The sequence below is a fragment of the Diadema antillarum genome, unplaced genomic scaffold, assembly GCF_040938485.1.
Source record: "Diadema antillarum isolate AM-2024a unplaced genomic scaffold, OU_Dant_1.0 seq00001389_RagTag, whole genome shotgun sequence".
Taxonomy (NCBI): domain Eukaryota; kingdom Metazoa; phylum Echinodermata; class Echinoidea; order Diadematoida; family Diadematidae; genus Diadema; species Diadema antillarum.
Genome location: NW_027272144.1, coordinates 92518 through 112197, shown reverse-complemented (window position 1 = coordinate 112197; position 19680 = coordinate 92518). Strand labels below are relative to the sequence as shown.

The 19680-nt window shown below is 38.3% G+C and overlaps 1 protein-coding gene across 1 annotated transcript in view; it reads left to right on the top strand.

The window, feature by feature from the left end:
* The window catches only part of LOC139708921 (cilia- and flagella-associated protein 206-like), a gene marked incomplete at its 3' end in the record, with an annotated part of 117420 nt that overhangs the window by 17241 nt on the left and 80499 nt on the right, over positions 1-19680 (top strand). Inside the window, exons 2-4 of the mRNA XM_071620885.1 lie at positions 203-407; positions 16918-17008; positions 18111-18299. Of these exons, the coding sequence (XP_071476986.1) occupies positions 216-407; positions 16918-17008; positions 18111-18299 (472 nt within the window). The remainder of the gene's footprint in view (positions 1-202; positions 408-16917; positions 17009-18110; positions 18300-19680) is intronic.

Below are 19680 nucleotides of genomic sequence, written 5' to 3'. Positions count from 1 at the left end.
ACCCCATGAAATGAAAGTGTGACATTTTACAAATATCCATTCAATCCATTGTGTATAGAACTCGTGCATGTATTTTACTTTCACTAATCTTCACTCATGAAATTCAAGAAAGTTTCATGCACACAAATGTTTCTGGTTTTACCTGAGTATTTCACCACAACTTTTTGTTCAGTTTTTTTTCTTTTCCTTCTTCATACCACAGAACGAAATATACAATGTCTCGAGCTCAAGCAGAGAGTGTCATCAAAAATATCATTCGGGAAATAGCGCAGGAATGTGCCAGCAAAGGTCAAGCAGTTTCAGAGACCCTGGTTGCTTTCATGGTCAAGGCTGTGGTGCTGGACCCAACCAATGAATTCAATGTTGATCGAACGCTAACCAAAGATGATGTGCAGAGATTGATCAAGGTGGGTGAAACTGAGCTCTTTTATGTCCTAACAATACACATAGTTAAATGCACAATCATGAGTGCATTGCAGCAATAAAGTGCAAGGTGTAAGGATATAATCGTTCAAATGATGACGTCATCAAGTGAGTAGCTAAATTCTAGACCAATTCTGAGACCGTGAGTGAGGGGAAATTGACACATTTTGCAGCCTTTCTAGAACAATATTTGTTTGATGTTAGACTAAAAAACATAAAAATTTGTATTCAGTATAACTTCTTGTCTTGATTTATAAAAAAACTTGGCCTGGTAAAAAGTCAATGAATAGTCCTGAGGTTTAAGTTTATTAACAAGCCATTCTAGATTGCCAGATCTACACTGTAGAACATTGCCAGGATCTGACTCCAATTTTGTGATCAAATAAACATTTTTGTGAGTATGCCCTGTTTTTTGTTTGTTTTTTAGTTGAGTTGATTTCCAAGAGTTGTTTTTTTTTTCATGTTTGTTTGTCTTTGTCTTTTTCTTATGTTGTTGGTGCTGTTTTTTTTTGTTTTTTTTGTTTTTTTGTTTGTTTGGTTTTTTTTTTTGCGGGGGAGGGGTACTTAAGGTTCCTGGGCATTCTTTGAGGAATAATAACTCAATACAGGGAGATAAATATTTGCAACTGAGAGTGTCAGCTGTCAATATGCTCCTATATGCAAAGTAAGTCTTAGGCTTTTTGTACCTGGTACTAATGGAATATTGTCCATTAGTAACGTAGACAAAACTATGGTAAATACCCAAGTACATACCTAAACAATACATATGTTACCTTTCTTTTTATGCCTCCGCAACGAAGTGGCCGGAGGCATTATGTTTTCGGGTCGTCCGTCCGTCCGTCCGTCCGTCCGTACGTCCGTACGTCCGTACGTCCGTCCGTCCGTCCGTCCGTCCCGTTTTGTTTTTGTCGATATCTCAAGAACCGTGTGGTGGTTTTACATCAAACTTGGTATGAGGGTATATCCTTGGGGGATAATACTTTGTGTGGATTTTAGGGTCACAGGGTCATAGGTCAAAGGTCACAGGTTATTTTGTGAAAAAAAAAATTTGAAATTTCATGTTTTTCTCCATATCTCGCAAATGGTTCAAGGTATCTTCATGGAACTTAGTGTATATGCTTGTACCGATGGGCAGTGATTATCTAGGGAAGTTGGGGGTCATGGGTCAAAGGTCAGGGGGTCAAAGGTCAAGGTCAACTCCTCAAAATATCACTACTTTCCTTAAAATGCAATATGTCTGAAGGTTGTTTTTTTTTTTAACTTGATGTATGGCATGTATTACCCATTATATATTTTTGGGGAAGTTTCTTGCCAAAAGGTCAAAGGTCAAAAGGTCACAGGTCAAGTGAAAGTGCTAAATTGCACTTTTTCCTCCATATCTCGAAAGTAACTCAAGGTATCATCATGAAACTTACATATTTATGCATGTTCAACCTAATAGTGATTCTGTTTGGAACTGAGGTCAAAGGTCAAAGGCGAGGTTTAGATAATGCTATTTTCCCATTTGATACTGAAATTATACATTTTCCCAATACCTTGAAAATTACTCAATGCATAAACTTATAAAAGGGTCAAAAGTCAAGTAAAAATCATCAGTTCGCCAAATACCTGCACTCTGACATTTTAATCATTCATCCAATTGAACCTAGTTCTAGGAAAGTGAACATTCATCACATTTGTGTCAAACCTGTCATTTTAATATTTTGACAATTGTGTGAAACTGTCATCACACATTGTCAAGACATTGTACTATAGACCTATTAGGAGAACCTTGCATTATGGCGGAGGCATATCAGTAGCCATAGCGATATATCTAGTTTTCAATATTTCACTCTTTCTATCACTCTTTCTTTCTTTCTTTCTGGCTCTCATTCTTTATGGTCGTTCTTGTCATATCCAGTCATACATTGTGTGCTTCTTGTGACCTGTTGTGATAAAGACCTGTGTGCTTCTTGTGACCTGTTGTGATACATGTGTAGAGACCTGTGAGGCTTCCCAACAGAGCCTTTTCGAAAAATTCTTGCGATGAAGTGTGAAGAGTATTACAAATACTGTATCACAAGAAATGTTCGCGGCATGAAATTTTTGTGAATTGGAGCCAACAGCCTTTTTTGCTGCATGAAATTTTTGTGAATTGCCACTGGCATTCTATGCATATAGTGTAGACAAGAACTTTTGCATGCATATTTTCAATTTTGCTTATCTTTGCTCTCGCTAAATTTGCAAAAATCAAATGCATGTAAAAAATTCTGGTTTTAATGTAGTGGCTACTTGTATATAGCGCACAGGTCAACCTTTCAGTGCTCATGGCACTTCAAAAAATAAAAAGGTAAATATTTATACATATTCAAACATGACAACAGAGAAGACTAGAAATGTCGCTATGGCGACTGGTATGCCTCCGCCATAATGCATGATTCTCCTAATACTTAGGTCTATGGTGCATGCGGACAATGTGTGATTACATTTTCACAAAATTGGCAAAGTATTAAAATGACATGTTTGTCACAAATGTGCTGAATGTTCACCTTGGCCTAGCTTTAATTGGATGAATGAGAGAGCATGTATTTGGGGATTTTAGGACTTTAACTTGACTTTGACCCATTCATAAGTTTATGCAGTGAGTTATTTTCAAGGTACGGAGAGAAAAAGTGCAATTTATGTATTGAATAGTAAATTGTTACCATTTTCATCTGGCCTTTGACCCTTGACCTTTGACCGTAAAATTCATAAGAGAATCATAGTCAGGCAAAACATGCATAAATATGTACTAAGTTTCAAGATAACTTGAGCCACTTCCGAGATATGGAGGACGAAGTAAAGTTCAGCACTTTCACTTGATCTTTGACATTTTGACCTTTGACCTTTTTGGCACAAAAAATAAATCGCAGAGAATCTCTATTGGGTTAAACCCAAGAGGTTCTATATGTAATAGAGTGCGCGCTCACATATAGAAGCGGGGCCAATTGAATGACCCGCCGCCATTAGCAAAGAGGTCGAGAAGTCGAGCATTCGCGAAGGTACATGTACCACACGTAATACAGTTCGACCTCGATTATCCGGCCTCCTTTTATCCGGATGCGTTCACGCAGTGAAGGACTTTTTTTTTCATCCAAAAATTGAGAAAAAACAGTGACTTTAACATCTTTTCATGGATCTATTTCACTAATTTCATAAGATGTGCATGATAGGTTTCTCAATATCTCAAGGTAAAACATGTATGATTTTCACATAAAGATATTTTATATACTTTATTTTTGTGAAGAAGGGACTACAATTTTGTGCAGGCTAGCATAGATTACACCACCGTTGCGGGGTACGCTACCTGCCTAGCTGCCAGTGCACTGGGACGGCAGCTTGGACGGCAGCTATATACATTATACATTGTGTCCCCCATATCCGGCCAATTCGCTTATCCAGATGAGCGCCGGTCCCGACATGACCGGATAATCGAGGTCGAACTATACCTATCACTCTCACTTGTGCTGACATGATTAACTTTGTTTAGGAGCCCAAAATGCCTCAAGTACTATGATGAGGCACTCAATGAATAACCATTGTTGGTGAATACATGTCCTATCTTTCCCATATTTTGCACACGCAAAGACCATGTTACAAGAATCATTTCACAAAATAACCACATTTTGCTCAGATGCCATCTTGGCTGTGCAAAGTGGGGTCAATGGTCAAATATACTTCATTCTGTATCTTCGTTACAGTGTATACGGAATTTGGTACCAAAGATGGCAGACCTGACTCCCTTTTCTAAATGAGAATCCAAATATCACATGGCCAATGTCCCTAAACACAGATGAAACCTGTATGGTCATGCCTAATGGGATCAGGACTCAAATCATTGATTTTCGAATAGATCGGATCACCTAATTTGTCAGTGTTGACAAATCCAAGTCTAGTTGTGCTTTATACCGTCAGCGAATGGTTACCTACTGGCTAATAAACCGGAGCCACAAACAGCAACATTTAAGGCAGAATCGCACATTTCGCTGTCCGTAGGATTATGTGTATCATGCACTAATTATATGCAATCAACTTTAAAGCCTCCAAGGTGATACTGTAAACGTCAATAATTTCGCGCTGAGCGGCTCGAAAACATATTCGCGGGTTCTTAAATTCGCGCTCCGCAGCGGGTTAAAATACAGTCGCTGTTTTCATCCAGCGATGCCAGCGTATGAAAGTGACGTAGCGAGCGGCGCGAGTGTGAGTACAAGCGCTCAACTACGTAGTACACTGTACACGTATTTTACTCGATACATGTACTGTAGTACTAGTACTGTAGTCGCGGAGATGTAGCACACCAATCGGCCATGGGCTCGGTGTGTGCGGTGCGTGCGATGATACTGCTATATGCGTAAACATGTCTGTACTACGTAGCAGTATCATTGACGAAGCGCACGCAATTCAGGCCCGTTCAAAATGTGCATAAAAAATTGCGAAGATATATTCGCGCGTTTTTGAATTCGCGCTAGCCGAACGTAGCGCAAAATCCGCGAAAATTAATGTACCGCGAAAATTTCCACGTTTACAGTAGTGTACTGTATCCAATAGTGTTTTTGCAGTCCTTCCTGCTGTCTGTGCCTTGAGTTATGCATGGTCTGGACTGAAGACATGCATTGTGTGTGTGCGTGTGTGTGTGTGTGCGTGTTGAAATAAAAAAAAAAAAAAAAGTGTTTGTGTGTGTATGTTGGAATTTGAAAAAAAAAAAGTGGTTTGGTGTGTACGTGCGTGTGCGTATGTGTGTGTTTGTTGTGGGTGTGTGGGACTGTGTGTTGCATGTGTGTGGGAGTGTGTGTTGTATGTGTGTCTGATGTTTCTAAGTGACATTGATATCATGTGAAATCAGTACTCCATACCAAAGTACTGTAAAGTCCCGTGTATAAGACGCACCTTTCTTTCATTGAAAAACATTAAAAATCGGGGGTGCGTCTTTTACATGGGTACAGTCGAATCACGGAAAAAAATCTGTCACGTACACCCACTTTTATAAGGTCAACTTGGGGCCATGGATACCCATCGACGTTCGGAGGGTAAGCAATCACTAAAACTTACGGATTGAGCGATCTTTCAATCTGGACACACACAACAGCTGTAAATACCGGATAAACTTACATCGGCCTTGTGTACCGTAGTTACGATGACCGATGTATCAATCTGGCGACAGACAACATGCAGCTGTAATACGTGATGCAATGTAAACCTACCGGGTACCGATCAGTCTACCAAGCTACCAACAGCCAACCTAGTAGCTGAAATACGCGATGTACAGGTATCATTACTGAATTACCGATACCGTAAAACTTATCGGTGTACTAATATCAATCTGGCCATAGACAAAAGCTGTAAAATACGGAGTAGGATCGACATTATGTCACCGTAATGTGAATGATGTGTGAAGCATGCAGCATGTACAAACGGTGTATGCATGTCATGCATGGAGTTCGTTTTGCATGCTCTTCACTTTCGAGGCCAGGATAGAGGATAGGGTATAGCTAGCTAGCTAGCTAGGTACTGTACAGCTAGCAAGCCTTTTGCAAAGGCAGCAGCTGAAGAGAGGCTCTCGCTCGCAATGGACACACGTGCACACAACGATCGGATCGGAGCGCGCTTGCCCGTTGCGCGCTGTGTGTGCAAGTCCACTGCTCTCTGTGTGCGTGTGCTGAAATTAGCATGATACAGAACAAGAGACACACGTTACTGGTAATCCCTCCAGGCGAAACAACAGTGAGTGTATTACCGTACGCACCGTATGTCTCGGTGTACAATCCCTGTGCTACACTTGTTACTGTTTTTCTTGTTTTTTCGTAATGAACCTTCTAGTCTGACATGCGTCAATATGTGAGATACCGTATGTATGATAGCAAAGATCGTCGTACTGTACACTCATGAGTACGATCTTTGATGATACATGTAGGCCTACCACGATTGAAAGTCGAAACAATAGCAAGTGAGTACCGAGACAAGTCTCGCATTTTGCGTCTTCCATATTTTGCTGATGTCAGATGAATACCGTTAAAGACCTAATAAAATGGTTTAGAAATTTTTTTCTTAATGATGTAATAATATTGAATGTTAAATTCTAAGTACTGTAAAACGAGGAATTTTCGCGTGCACTTTAATTTCGCAAATTTCGCGAGCGCCAAGATTCGCGAAATTAAAATGCACGCGAAAGTCCTTGTTTACACTATATGCATTGAACGCCAGTGGCACTTCGCGAAAATTTCATGCCACAAAAAAGGCTGTCGGTTCCAATTCGCGAAAAATTCATGCCGCGAAAATATCATGTTTTACAGTAATTCTTTAGTCATTCAGGGTTTTTTACTGTTCTGAATTTTGTTCTATGTTTGTTAACATTATGGATGCAATTTCCTCGGTTTTGGAAAACTTTCTATACTTTCGCCGCATGCGGCGCACTATCACTTCTAAATTGTGATGACGTCAAAGATCGGAGTCGTCGATATCGATTGTCCGACCAGCCTAGCCATAGCCAGCGAGCTAGCAGTATAGCAAGACTAGCGCAGCGCAGCGACAGCACCAGCCGGCAGCTAGCGCTGGCGGGGAAGCCAGCTAGCGAGCGCATAGCTAGCGCCGCGCTGCACTATTGTAATTGGCTAAGCCTTTGGACAGAAGAATATTTAATGAATTGTATCGGATTTAATACTCCCAATAATACAGATTACAACTGTGGTACACTTGAATATCCATTATTTTCACTGTAAGACCATGAAGACTGTGGCAAGAAAAGGATACTTTGCACTCGGACAACGCTAAGCTTACATAGATTTGTAGGCAAACTCGTAAAATAGGCCCCACCAATGCGTGTCTGTACTAATACTACGGCGACTCGCCTGTTTAAAAATACTCGTGAATTCAGCCCCACCGTGTGGCGTTCATCGGTAGAAGCACGGCGGTGGGGCTTCCTTCCACAGTATAATACACGTGAATGCGGCGAAAAGGACTTCCATATATGTCCCCCAACTAATTTAACAGCCAATTTAACCATAAATACAACCCTACCTAACCCTAAACCCTAACCCAGGACCTACCCTTGCTTGCTATAAACGCACGGGTGCACGCGCACTGCTGTGGGGCCTATTTCACGATAGCCCCGCCACTGCGTGTCTGCGTACTAATACTACGGCGACTCGCCTGTTTTTATAGGCCTAGGCCTACTTGTGAATTCAGCCCCACTGTGGCGTTCATCGGTAGATAAGCACGGTGATGGGGCTTCCTTCCACAGTATGATTTGTAGCATAAAACAAACACTACTTGACCAAAATTGACGATCATTCTTGGTACCTGGTATGGTTTTTCTTAGAAAATGGCACATCTAAATTACTGATAACAATTATTGCTGAAACTGACCATGGGAAACTGGTTAGGCGTTTTTTCCTTTTTCTTTTTTCTTTTTTGAGCCACGACCCACCCTGTAACATACTCTAATCCCCCTAATGTATAGAGTGTAGCCTCTGTACTACTACCAAAGATTCTGCTACTATTACTACTTACTAGTCTACTAGACCTAGTAGTACTAGTACTACTACTAGTAGTAGTACCAGTACTAGTAGACTACTACTACTACTACTACTTGTTAGCACCGGCCGACAGGCCAGGCCACGGCCGGGGCCCCACGATAACGTTCTGGTTCATCGGCTGCCTCTCCCTCCCCATCTTCCCCTTCAACTTCATGTGCCTCCTCGTCTTCTCCGCTATCGTCAGAGCTGCAGTCTGGCATCATCATCATCATCATCAATGTCGAAGTTTACCCAATAGGGGAAGACATTATGCTCGAGGTACCAGGTATTTGTGCAAGCTAACTTAGTGATAATATACGTGGTACAAATGCGACGGGGAGCGCACATCCCGGGCCCAGGCCTGGCCGGGCTAGCTAACGTGTACGTGCGTGTACCAAGCTAGTAATCTAAGTGCTAGTGCTGAGCGGCGTCTGCTAACTGAGCACAACTCCGTGCTTATACGTCATCAATCGGTTCAGGGGTGTTGGTCACGTGACATATTTTTTCGCAAAAACTGCAACGAGGTCCTCCAAAAATGTGATATTTGGGGGAGTTTCTAGAAGCGATAAAAACCGGAACGACACTGAAAACATATTTACATTGATAATCATGACATGTATTTTACATTTCTTTTGCATATGAAAACATTTTGCTCGCATTTTATTAGGTCTTTAAAAGAAAGTATAAAAGGAAACGAAAAATAGAACAAGTACATGCTGCATTCTAGGAAATTTTGAGCTGAAATATTATGTATGACACACACAATATTTGCGTGGAAATTTTCGTGTTTTTTTAATTTGTTTATTTTAGGTCCGAAAGTAGGGGTGCGTCTTATACGCGAGTGCGTTTTATACACGGAACTTTACGATATACTGTACCTTTCTGCAATCTTTATTGAAGTATGAATGCATGTTTGGCAATTTTGGCTTCATGTTAAGGCACTATATGTTTGACACATTAGAGCAAGTCCTTTTTTCATCAAAACATGTATACCTACTGTGTTGAGAATGTATCTCTCTAATAGAATCCGGAGGCATATGGACAAATATTGATTTTCCTTAACATTAGAATGAGTTTTCTAACCCAACCCCATCTTCGAAGCTGTACTTTACGTGTACATTACTATAGGCACTTCCTGGTTCAGGCTTCTGGTAGTCGACCTCTTTCGTGCACGCTCGCCACTTAGACAGGGCAGAGCCAGGCAAAAACTGCCTTTTTTTCCAGTCAAGGTTTTCTCACTTGATTCTGGTACTTTATACCATACTTAACAAAATAAGCTTCTGCGCCATCTTGAAATCTGTCCCAAATCCAAGATGGCCGCCAAAAATCCAAAATGGCCGCCAGAGGACCTAAAAAATGCCTTCTGTGGTTAAGATTTGTCTGGGGATGGGTTTTTTTTTTACTCTATTTGATGATAAATGGTAAGAGGAATAAGATTCAGTGAATAAAAATTAGAATCAGTTTCTTTTTTATTGCGAAAATCCAACATGGCCGCCAGACGCAGCTCCCGAAATTAATAAATGTCATAATAACCGGAGGGCCAAACAATAAAAACTCGCATACTTAATGAGTGAGTTCCACTCTCTCTACAAACTAAGTAGACCATGCTTATTTTCAAATTTTTATTGTAACAAATAACATACCACTGGTCTACCTCAAAAAATTTGTTGCGAAAGCCTCAAAATCCAAAATGGCGTCCAAGATGGCCGTCATATTTACTGAATTTACTATTTGAAATATAGAATTTGATAGAAACATCAGATTTCAACAAATGTGATGTCATATGAAAGAAAATAAAATTTCCTACAAGTTGATACCAGTTTTGTGGGAGATTGTGATAACTGGATTGAGATTTTAAGGAAAAATACTCATTTTCTGATATTTTTCTGAAAAAAAGGGAAAATCATGAAAATGCTTGATTCAGCATAAATAAGAAAAAGAGCAAAGGATTATCTTGAAACGTTTTTAAGAATTTTGTTTAACATATAATTAATATTTGGAGAAAATTAGGGGTCAGTACCATATGCGGTTCAGGAGTTATAATGTCTCAAACTTGAAAACTCACTATGTAAAAATGTCCACTTTAGCTGTGACAAGACCTTGTTGGTCGTAAAGAGAGTCTGCACGCGCCAAGACTACTACACGCACCACTGGCACTGACGCTTGTAGCAGCGTCAGTGGTGCATGTAGTAGTCTTGGTGCGCGCAGACTTTTTTGACAAACAAGAGTTTGTGCCTGCAAACTAACTTTTCATACCAAATGATAGCTCAGGTGACGCCGATCGCATTCATTTCAAAGTAGATTGTTCTGGAGCAGATGAGATGAAGCAAAAAATGTCTTTCAAATAGAGGTAGAAGCTTGAAACAACCATGCTATAGAAAGTTTAAAACAAAATTTGGATCAATCACTCAAAAACTTCAAGATTGCAGGCCATCAAAGTTGACATAGTTCATTGCGCCAAATTAAATGTATTATTTTAATTTTGGTACAATTTTTTGTGTTGCGCTATCTATTTATAGTTTTTATACATTTTGAACATTGTAGTGCTATTTCAAACCGTCATGGGTTTTTATGGAGATATCTTTAAAACCAGTGATATTCTACTCCGAAAAAGAAGAAAAAATAGAGTGCAAGTTTCATTTTTGAAGGAGTTAATAACGGAAATCAGTAAATTTAAAGTAAAATTGGAGTGAATTTTGAGTGAAAATTTTCATTTTCACTCATTTTAGAGTGACCTTTATAGGGATCACTTGTCACTCTTTGAGTGATCCCTGAGATCACTCTAAAAGGAATGAAAATGAACATTTTCACTATCGAGTGATCCTGATATCTAAAATGTGAAAGCATCTACCAATGGCATTAGTTCAATTCAATTTTGACACTATAACCCACATGAAATCAGCCTAAAACGATGTAAGAAAAATCTATTCACAGTGAATACACTTTCAGCATGCTTATTTGTAAATTCAATTCAATTCAATTCAGTTCAATGTTTTATTTCATTTTTCGACAAGAACATATAAACATCACTTCTTCTTTTTTGGTAACAGAAAATCAGGCGCTCAAAACTATGTAGGATGAAAAGAATACAATAATCGTAGCACCTTACAATCATTACAGATTATCATAAAACTCGAGTGATTTGAAGTAAGTAAACATTGTGGATAATTCGAAAAATGGAGAGACCCACTAAAAAAGACAAGTCTTGTAGAATGTAAGCCCCTCAGAAATGTGAATATACAGCATGAATAATCATTTTGGACAGTGTTATTTGAACGATATACTGAAAAGTAATTTCGCACAACACATTTAAAAGCAACTTTGAGAAATTGCCGCCATGTCAGATTTTTAGGGGGGGGGGTGCTCGGATCAGAAGGGCTCTCAAGGACATGTACGGATCAGATATTATTACACATATGCCATCATCATTCACGTTTCTACAACAGCAGAGTAACATACAAGTACAAAAGCATATCTTTGATACAGAAGTATTTCTTTTTTACTGTATACGCTATAATTTTCGCGTACATAAATTTTCGCGAATTGCCGCTGTCACACATTTTCGCGAGTGGTTAAATTCGCGATTGGGGGACCAGAGAAAATATGAAGTGGCAAAGAAAGTGTGAATTTTCAACTTACTAGCAAATAAGAATGATACTAGTTATACACTGCATGAAAAAAACTTACCAAACTCTGCGAACTAGTAAAGTTAGAATTCAACATTTTTGAAGTGGTTAAGTCCATCGCGCTAGATTTCTGACGAGTGGTCCCCTTGCGATAATGGATTGGCTCTCTACAGTATTCGTAAGTAGACGTGGACGTGCGTATTAAACAAGCTTAGCCAGTATGGTCTGTTCGGTAAGCCGTGACATGGTATACTAGTACTGAAATGTTCGTATCATCAAGGCAAGGGATTCATTTTGGAAGGTAATATTTTCGTGTGTTGTTAATTTCGCGAATAGCTCCTGACTCGCGAAATTCGCGAAAATAAAACCCCCGCGAAATATATAGCGTATACAGTAAATCAAAGATCGGGCCTTACCCAAACACTAAAATGAGCTCCACCCCCCCCCCCCCCCCCCAAAAAAAAATATATAAATAAACCCTCAATATGGTTTAAACAAGGCAATATATATGATAGACAGCAATACAAGAAATTCTAAAAATATATCAAATTATTAATCAAGATTTGACTCTGACGCAACACACTAAAGGTATCGTTTACCATTGGAAGAGATATCACATTCGATTTATATGTGCATGTTAGTTGTATCACAAAACATTGTACCATGTAAAAAAAAATATATATATATATGTATATATATATATATATATATATATAATGAAGCCTAAAACATACGGAGATATAATAATAATAATAATAGTGGCTACTTGTATAGCGCACAGGTCCACTTTTCAGTGCTCATGGCGCTTCAAAAATGAAAAGATATCATATATTTACGTGCATATACATATGCAAACATTTCAACAAAGAAGAAAATGGTAAACAAAAACAAATATATACCAAATAAAGAATACAACATATACCAATTAAAAACACAATATTGATCCAATATTAATGACATACAGCAATTACAGTCCTCAGTATGAAAGGAACAGATAAGTTTTAAGTTTGGATTTGAATGACTCAGTAGATGACAGTTCCCTTAACTGGAGAGGTAACTGATTCCACAATTTTGGTCCCATAACGGAAAAAGCACGATCACCATACCCATGTTTTACTCTGGGTATTTGGAGTAAGAATGCATCTGATGATGAACGTAGCCTTCGTGTCGGATTGTATTTTTGAACAGAATTACTTATGTATATTGGGGAAATATATATATCACCATTTCTTTTCAATAAACCATAACATTGATAACTGTTGACAGCTTAGTATAAAAAAACTAGAAATGTCGCTACGGCGACTGGTATGCCTCCGCCATAATGCATGGTTCTCCTAATAAGTCTATAGTACAATGTCTTGACAATGTGTGATGACAGCTTCGTACAATGTCTTGACAATGCGTGATGACAGTTTCACACAATTGGCAAAATATTAAAATGACAGGTTTGCCACAAATCAATGTCTTGACACTGTGTGATGACAGTTTCACACAATTGGCAAAATATTAAAATGACAGGTTTGCCACAAATGTGCTGAATGTTCACTTTCCTAGAACTAGTTTCAATTGGATGAATGATTAAAACGTCAGAGTGCAGGTATTTGGGGAACTGATGATTTGTACTTGACTTTTGACCCTTTTATAAGTTTATGCATTGAGTAATTTTCAAGGTATTGAGAAAAAGTATAATTTCAGTATCAAATGGTAAAATAGCATTATCTAAACCTGGCCTTTGACCTTTGACCTCACAGTTCCAAAGAGAATCACTGTCAGGTAGAACATGCATATTATGTAAGTTTCATGATGATACCTTGAGTTACTTTCGAGATATGGAGGAAAAAGTGCAATTAAGCACTTTCACTTGACCTGTGACCTTTTGACTTTTGACCTTTTGGCAAAAACTTCCCACAGAATATATATTTGGTAATACATGCATACATCAAGTTAAAAAAAAACAAACCTTCAGGCATTGTATAAATATAAGTAGTGATATTTTGAGGAGTTGACCTTGACCTTTGAACCCCCTGACCTTTGACCCATGACCCCCAACTTTCCTCAATAATCACTGCGCATCGGTACAAGCATATATATACTAAGTTCCATGAAGATACCTTTAACCATTTGCGAGATATGGAGAAAAACGTGAAATTTCAACCTTTTTTTCACAAAGTAACCTGTGACCTTTGACCTTTGACCCCATGACCCTAAAATCCAAACAAAGTATCATTACCCAGGATATACCCTCGTACCAAGTTTGATGTAAAACCACCACACTGTTCTTGAGATATCGACAAAAACAAAATGGGACGGACGTCCGGACATACATACGGACGGACGGACGGACGGACGACCCGAAAACATAATGCCTCCGGCCACTTCGTTGGCGGAGGCATAAAAACATATCAGAACAATCTACTTTGAAATAATAACGATCAGCGTCACCTGAGCTACCACTTGGTATGAAAAGTTAGTTTGCAGGCACAAACTCTTGTTTGTCAAAAAAGTCTGCGCACACCAAGACTACTACACGCACCACTGGCATAGCTGCAAGCGTCAGTGCCAGTGGTGCGTGTAGTAGTCTTGGCGCGTGCAGACTCTCTTTACGACCAACAAGGTCTTGTCACAGCTAAAGTGGACATTTTTACATAGTGAGTTTTCAAGTTTGAGACATTATAACTCCTGAACCGCAAATGGTACTGACCCCTAATTTTCTCCAAATATTAATTATATGTTAAACAAAATTCTTAAAAATGTTTCAAGATAATCCTTTGCTCTTTTTCTGATTTATGATGAATCAAGCATTTTCATGATTTTCCTTTTTTCAGAAAAATATCAAAAAATGAGTGTTTTTCCTTTATATCTCAATTCAGTTATCACAATCGCCCACAAAACTGGTATCAACTTGTAGGAAATTTTATTTTCTTTCATATGACATCACATTTGTTGAAATCTGATGTTTCTATCAAATTCTATATTTCAAATAGCAAATTCAGTAAATATGGCGGCCATCTTGGACGCCATTTTGGATTTGGAGGCTTTCGCAACAAATTTTTTGAGGTAGACCAGTGGAATGTGGTTTGTTACAATAAAAAATTGAAAATAAGCATGGTCTACTTAGTTTGTAGAGAGAGTGGAACTCACTTGTTATGTAAGCGAGTTTTTAGGGTTTGGCCCTCCGGTTATTATGACATTTATTAATTTCGGGAGCTGCGTCTGGCGGCCATGTTGGATTTTCGCAATAAAAAAGAAACTGATTTTAATTTTAATTCACTGAATCTTATTCCTCTTACCATTTATCATCAAATAGAGTAAAAAAAAAACCCATCCCCAGACAAATCTTAACCACAGAAGGCACTTTTTAGGTCATCTGGCGGCCATTTTGGATATTTGGCGGCCATCTTGGATTTGGGACAGATTTCAAGATGGCGCAGAAGCTTATTTTGTTAAGTATGGTCAAAAGTACCAGAATCAAGTGAGAAAACCTTGACTGGAAAAAAAGGCAGTTTTTGCCTGGCTCTGCCCTGTCTAACTGTTCAGTTGGCCCCATTTTCATTTGTACGCACTGAATGGTAAGCGCTTACTCTATTACATATAGAACCTCTTTGGGTTAAACATGCATACACCAAGTTTAAAAAGAAACTAGAGATTGTAATTTGTCATCACTGACAAATTAAGGTGATCCGATTTTTTTAAATCAATGATTCAAGTCCTGATCGCAATAGGCATGACAATACAAGTTTCATCTGTGTTTATAGACGTTGGCCGTGTGATGTTTGGATTCTCATTTAGAAAAGGGAGTCATATCTGCCATCTTTGGTACCAAATTCTGTATACACTGAATAACGAAGATACAGCAACAAATACATATGACCTTTGACCCACCTTTACACTCCGAAGATGGCATCTGAGGAAAAAGTGGTTATTTTGTGAAATGATTCTTGCGACATCGTCTATATACGTGTGCAAAATATGGCAAAGATAGGACAGGTATTCACCAAGATACAAAATGCAACATTTATGAGCTTTGACCCTTATTTACATACCCAAGATAGTGTCCAGTCAAGTAGTTGTTATTTCATGAAATAATGTACGTGACATGAACTAAACATGTGCAAAATATGGGGGTGATAGGGCGTGTTTTTCTTGAGTTATTGCAAAGAAAGTTGCAGAAAGAAAGAAATATCTGAATACATCGAAGATAAGCTTTAATTTCAACCAAGATTTTTAACGTGATTCCGACATCGTATGAAAAAACGAAGGGCACATAATGATAGCGCAAAGTCTCAGCTAAAACATATAAATCTGGGAGAAATTCACCGAAGGGTAAGTGAGCTAGTGCTCGATAAAGACAATCATGTCAATTTTCACATTTAAAAAAATCCCCTCCCATAGAGATAACACGTCATAACGAAGATACAGAAAGAAGTACATATGACATTTGACCCCAATTTGCACAGACAAGATGGCATCTGAGCAAAAAGTGGTTATTTTGTGAAATGATCCTTGTAACATGGTCTTTACATGTGCAAAATATGGGAAAGATAGGACATGTATTCACCAAGATACAGGATGAAACATCTATGACCTTTGACCCTAATTTACATACCCAAGATGGCGTCTGATCAAGTAGTTGTTTTTTCATGAAATAATGTTCGTGACATGAACTAAACATGTGCAAAATATGGTGGTGATAGGGTATGTTTTTCTTGAGTTATTGCACATAAAGTTGCAAAAAGAAAGAAATATTTCAATACATCGAAGATAAACTTTAATTTCAAGTACCGGTAAGTTTTTTGATGTGATTCCGACATTGTATGAAAAAACGAAGGGCACACTCACGATAGCCCAAAGTCTCAGCTACAACATATCAAAATCTTGGAGAAATTCACCTAAGTTGCACCATCTGAAACAATTCAGCCATCCAAGTGAAACCCAGTTCAAGAAATGTAAACACACATTTGTGGTTGTGCCAAAATTTCAAACATGTCATTTCAATATTTTTTTTCTTGCCAGTCATGTGAAACTATCATCTCACATTGTCAAGATGTATGAAAGACCTGTTTGGAGAACCATGCAATATAATGGCAAAGGTGTTCTTGTCACCATAGTGACATTTCTAGTTTGTGTTTATGCGATCTGCACCATGTACAATTGTATATGATGTGGGAGCTTTGGGCAATAAATCGTGAGATTGATACGTTGGCAAATATTGTGTGTCATTGTGTTGAATATAAACGCAAAATGTGAGAAGTTCCAAGGAATGATAACTTGACATCATTGTTCAGTTTAGGGAGTGTTGCTAACAGTTTCTTATCCTGTTTTTGCCCACATGTATCAAGATCTGTGTTGACAGATTGCTTGATTCAAGATCATCAGCCCTGGACACTGTTAAAATGCAGGTCTACTTTGACATGAACTACACTTCCAGAAGTAAGTTTTCTAATGCTGATAAGCTACACTTGCCACAAGGAGTGCACACACAGTCTGCATTTTAAACTTGCATAATACTGTCAATACTAATCATAATTTGCTCAGTTTCACAGATGAATTATGCCTGTTGAATTATGACAATTTGTGCGTATTTTTACCTCACAAAATCATCAGATTTTCTTCATAACCTCTTGTTTTAACATATTTCCAAGAACATTTTATTACAACTTTCTGTAAGTACTTCTATTTATGTTCTTTTTTGTCAGATGTGCATGTATCAGGAATTGTTGGTTTTTTACCTCCGCCAAGGGAGGTTATGTTTTCGTTACCGTTGGTTTGTTTGTTAGTTAGTTTGTTAGTTTGTTTGTTTGTCCGTGTGCAAAATAACTCAAAAAGTTGTGCACAGATTTAGATGAAACTTGCAGGAAAGGTTGGGAATGACACAAGGAACAGATGATTAAATTTTGGTAGTGATCCAGAAATTGTTATGGGTTTTATGAAGGATTTTCGATATTTTACCACGTAGGGTCAATGAACTTGGGAGTTCAAGCTGCGCGTTTTTGAAGTTTTCATACGCGCACTAAAGTGCGTGCTCTAGTTTCTGCTGGGGCAAGGCGCGCCGCGCATCTGAGGGTTTATGATGTAACAAAGGCTTCTTTATTGGGAAATCGGGCAATTTTTCAGTGGGTGGAAATCACTGATCTCTATGGAAGAGCAAGATCATCGGTGGAAAGTAACTGCTTGGCGGAGGTCTGCACTCTCGGAGTGCTTTTCTAGTTTTTGTAATTGAATATTGGCAAATGAAAGAGAGGTCCTTTTGTAGGTATCTAGGGCAATTACCCCCTGGGCAATTACCCGGACCCTTACCCTAACCCTAATCCTAATCCTGAACCTAATCCTAACCCAAACTCTATACCCTAAACCTAACCCCAACCCTAATCTTTACTCTAACCTTATCACTAGCCAGCATTTGACTGGGGGTAATTGCCCTGATACGCCTTTTAAGTATATTTTGTGTGTGTTGAATGTATCATATGAATTGTTGATAATCTTATAATGAAATATTTTGGCAAGTGAAGAGTAACCAAAATATTTTTTGTAGGTGATTTTCTGGAAGAGCATAGACGTGTGCTCGAGCAGCGACTAACCCCAGTTATCAGAGAAATTACTGACAGCCGAGCAAGAACAAGGGATGAGCTGGAGAGTCTCTACAGGAAAATTGTGTCAGCTGTGCTTCTCCGCTCAGGCCTGGGGTCCCCAACTGATATTGCAGTCGTCAGAGAAGCAACAGGTAATTGTCCTCAGTAACAACTCTTACCATCAACTCCCCTCACACTGAAAATTAAATCAATGTTAATTGATGTAAGAACGGGCAAAAAAAACTGCAGCAGAGCATGTATCTGCTCCTTCCAAAGAAAAGCTTTGTGTTTGTGTGTTTTTCAAAAATGTTGACTCATATGGAAGAAAAACATTATCATATTCAGTATTAAGTGAATCATGTTGTGTTGACCATGCTTGTTGAATTCAAAATGGAGAGTCATTTTGAATTCGTGTGAAATGGGCCAGTGTCAGATTTTAAAGGGGAATATGAAACCCAAATGTAAAAGTGGATTGAGCGAATGCAGAAATGTTAGTAGAACACATCAGTGAAGTTTTCGGAAAATTTAGACAATGCCTTCAAAAGTTTTGAATTTTTAAAGTTTAGGTACTACCACTGCTGGATAAAAAGACTACCCGGGTATAATTTGTGATGTCACAGTAGAAAAACAACATAAGGAAAATTTGAAGAGTAGCAGAAAGTATGTTGACATGGTAGCACTGCATTATGAACTCCAAAATCAGGAAGGAGCTCTGCAGATTGCAACTTTTTTACAGTTTGTAAGTGATTTCATTAAAAAAAAAATGAGCGCTAACAATGTGTTGCCATGGTAACAGCATATTTTGATTGAAAATCATACAAAAATATTGTGGATTCAGTTACCCCCCTCAGTCTTTAGGCATTTGGCTTGAAATTTGGCACATGTGACCGCTATAGTAAGAAGATGTGCAAACCTTATCTCTCGTCATTGTTGAAGAATATGTTGCCATGATAACTATTTTGAGTGAAAATCATATAACATTTTGGTTCAGCAAACTCTCAGTTTTGTGAGCATTTGGCTTCAAATTTGGCATGTGTGACCACTATATTACCTAGATGTGCAAAATTTATCTTTTGTCATTGTTGAAAAAGTATTGCCATGGTAACAGCATATTTTGAATGAAAATCATGCTATAATGTTAATTCAGCTAACTCCCTCAGCTTTTGAGCATTTGACTTGAAATTTGGCACATGTGGTGGCTATGATATATAGTTGTGCAAACTTCATTTTTTGTTTTATTTCAAACATGTTGCCATGGTAACAGCATTTTTCATGAAAATCATAGAAATTGCTGATTTTCTTATTTTGCTCCCTCATGTTTTGAGCACTTGACATGAGATAAGGCACATGTGACTATCAGTGAGCAAATATACATTCAATGTTGAACAATAAATTGCCCTTGGGCAACTATATATTTTTTTAAATAAAAATCATACAAAATAATTGCTGGTTGAGATAACTTCCCTCGGTGTTAGGTGGGGGTATTATTCACAGTAAGTGATAGTTCTAGTTTTTTTCTGATATGACGAGTAG